Source organism: Laetiporus sulphureus (assembly GCF_001632365.1).
Source record: "Laetiporus sulphureus 93-53 unplaced genomic scaffold LAESUscaffold_39, whole genome shotgun sequence".
Taxonomy (NCBI): domain Eukaryota; kingdom Fungi; phylum Basidiomycota; class Agaricomycetes; order Polyporales; family Laetiporaceae; genus Laetiporus; species Laetiporus sulphureus.
Genome location: NW_024468548.1, coordinates 140,591 through 143,552, shown reverse-complemented (window position 1 = coordinate 143,552; position 2,962 = coordinate 140,591). Strand labels below are relative to the sequence as shown.

Below are 2,962 nucleotides of genomic sequence, written 5' to 3'. Positions count from 1 at the left end.
GGAAGACTCCTCACTCTAGCATTCCTAGGAGCTTCATCTACAAATTGTCAGAGAGCAGCAGCATGGGTAGTCGACACCACGCACATCAGGGTCCAAGGCATCATTCACTGACCTCACAGTCATACTCTCCCCACTCGAACGATATAAGCCCAGGGCCAGACATCTCACCACAGGCAGTCAAAAGCCAAGACCACCACCTGAGATCATCACTAGCAATGCCGCTCCCCCCATCATTGTTGCCCCACAGCCAGTATGACCTCTACTCAACTTTGTCAAGACACACACATGACCTATCCACCCTCTCCCATCCAGAGTCAGACCCACCATCCATATCAAAACACTCAAGAAGCAGGTCTCAGCCACCTGCTTCAGACTGCAATCGATACTAGGAGCATTCTGGGAAAGAATCAATCAGAATAAATGAAAGAAGGTACAACTCCTCGCATCGAAGTTAGACAAGGTCTGCGCAGACCTTTACACGGGAACTCGTGAATACACTTTCATCGAGAAGCAGGTCATTAACATGTGCTGTTTGGAGATAGGCAGAGTCAATTTCAGGGAAATTGGGAAACAGCAGAGACTAGATGAGATAGTCAGAGGGCTATGTGAAGTAAAGGATAAAGGATATCTAGGATTTATCTTTACATAGTCACATTCGCACAATGTCAGAATCTGGTCATGCCTAAATGTCTACATTCGCACAGAGAATGCAGGATATAATGCGACCAAACATTGAAGTGCATGACGGAAGCACACCTCATGCCTCAAGACAAGCATTGCCGGAGCTAACATCACAAGACTCCACGTCACAACTCGGAGGACTACCATTCCTGACTCCATCACTCCTCCCCGCCTACATACCCCCTGCATGGTCATATGATGGAAATCAGTATGAGCATCTTGAAAATGTCATCAGACAGTCTGCACCCAGTGAAGTCCCCGACAATATTCGCGAATGGGTGATCATCATCATGAAGTCATTAGTCGACAATGAGCTCAAGAAAATGTACAATGTACTCAGTGACAAGATGTATGAGCACAAAAGAATTCTTGAAGCCTCAATTGTGTCAGCTTAAACAGAGCGACGACTGAAGGAGGTGATACTCAAGTCCGAGAATGAGAAACTCTCAGACAAGATTAGAGCTCAGGACACACACATGGTCATCCTAAACGATGAAATCACAAGCACACAGGGAGCTATGTTAGACATGGGGAAGAAGATGATGGAACTAGGCAGTGAGTATACCGAGCTGCATCACGAGTTAGCTTCACTCAAAGCAAGCGGCGTCACAATGATGCAAGGTCACACCTCCGGCATGGTCCAACTGCACAAACTGCACATCAAGATAGTTGAACCTCCACACTACTCGGGCAAAGGAAGTCTGGAGGACTGGCTCCAACAACTCAGCATCTGGATGCGGTGGAATGAGATCAATGATAACGAGCGCAAGATTACCACAGCACTACTGCACCTTGAAGGAGGTGCATTCACCTACATGTCAGAATACATGACCAAGGCAGCAGCATGGCAAGCACTCGGTACTTGGGAAAACTTCGTCGATATTCTCAAAGTCAACTACAGGACCCTCGACCCAGACAAAAATGCACAACAGCACTTGAAGAAGATCTGCGCAAAGACCTACCTCACCATGGTCTCCTTCGCAGAAAAGTTCCACCAATGGGCCACTAAGACCAACTTAGGGCACACTGCACTCATCGGATACATCGCTGAACATCGAGACAAGGACATATGTCAAGCAATGGTGACACGAGACAGCTTAGGTATCGCCGACCCGACCACATGACCAGAATATCTCGACCTATGCCTCCAACTCCAGTCCAAGTTCAGAGCCAACAAGGCAGGACAGCACGGAACAACAACGGCATCATCATCGCAGGCACCAAGAGCCCGAAAAGATCCTAATGCAATGGACGTGGACCATGTGTCCCAACTCACCAAGGAACAAGAAGGCTGGCTGGAAAGGAAGCTCTGTGTACACTGTGGAAAACATCCCTTCATATTCAAGCAACATTGCCTGGACCCCAAGTACAAAGGCAAACTCAAAATGCTGAGATGGGGACAAGTGACCAGGGCAGTAATCACACCAGTGGCATCAACCAGTTTCGATAACAGCAAGGTGAGAGAAGAAGCAGTCCAAGCCTTCCTCGCCAGCTATGATGCGAAGGATAAGGAGGCAGAACCGGAACCAGCTATCGAAGCAGCTAGGATCACGAAGGTGGAAAGTGATGAGGATTTTCTTCGGCGGGTTCTCTGAGGTCTGGCCAGAGTTTCCATAGACATTGTAATAGTACCTACTCGCTCTCGCATGTACCAGTATCAAGTTTTCTCTATATTGCATCAACTGGTTCATCAAAACATGCGATCGATTTACCTGTTCACCTCAGACAGGGAGTAAGGGAAGTCCAGACTGAGGCGCTCCTCGATTCAGAAGCATATTCATGTTACATTAACCCACAGCTGGTCGATCAGTTGAATCTTGCTACAATCTCTCTTGAGAAAGAGATCAGGGTCTACAATGCAGATGCATCTCACAACAAGGGTGAAACTATTAAGAAAAGGGTTCTTCTAAGTATAACTATCAGAAACCATACAAGCAGACAAAGTCTTCTGGTCACCGACATAGGCCACAAGGACATTATACTAGGCATGAGTTTTCTCAAGGAGCACAATCCCAAAGTGGATTGGGGAAAACTCAACATCGAATTCACCTGATGCCCACACAGATGCGCACCCTCACAGGTAGCAGTCCAGAAGGAGGACCTGGAAGACACAAACATCCCCCACATCAAAGACTTAATGGAGTTTGTCAGTTCCCAGGAGTTAGGTGACAACTGGAACGACATGGACAGCTTCATTAAATGGGTATCATTATCAGATAACCCTGATGCACAAGCCGTAGCATCACTCATCATGGGTCTCATCACTCATCATGGGTCTCAA

General features: G+C 47.3%; 1 protein-coding gene across 1 annotated transcript; it reads left to right on the top strand.

Moving 5' to 3' along the window:
• Nucleotides 1-686: 686 nt before the first annotated feature.
• On the top strand, nt 687-2,276 carry LAESUDRAFT_761861 (uncharacterized protein; the record flags this gene model as incomplete). Its single annotated transcript, XM_040912984.1, has 3 exons — nt 687-1,020; nt 1,081-1,763; nt 1,839-2,276. 3 exons carry the CDS (start codon nt 687-689, stop codon nt 2,274-2,276), a joined length of 1,455 nt encoding a protein of 484 aa, XP_040761249.1.
• Nucleotides 2,277-2,962: the final 686 nt, after the last annotated feature.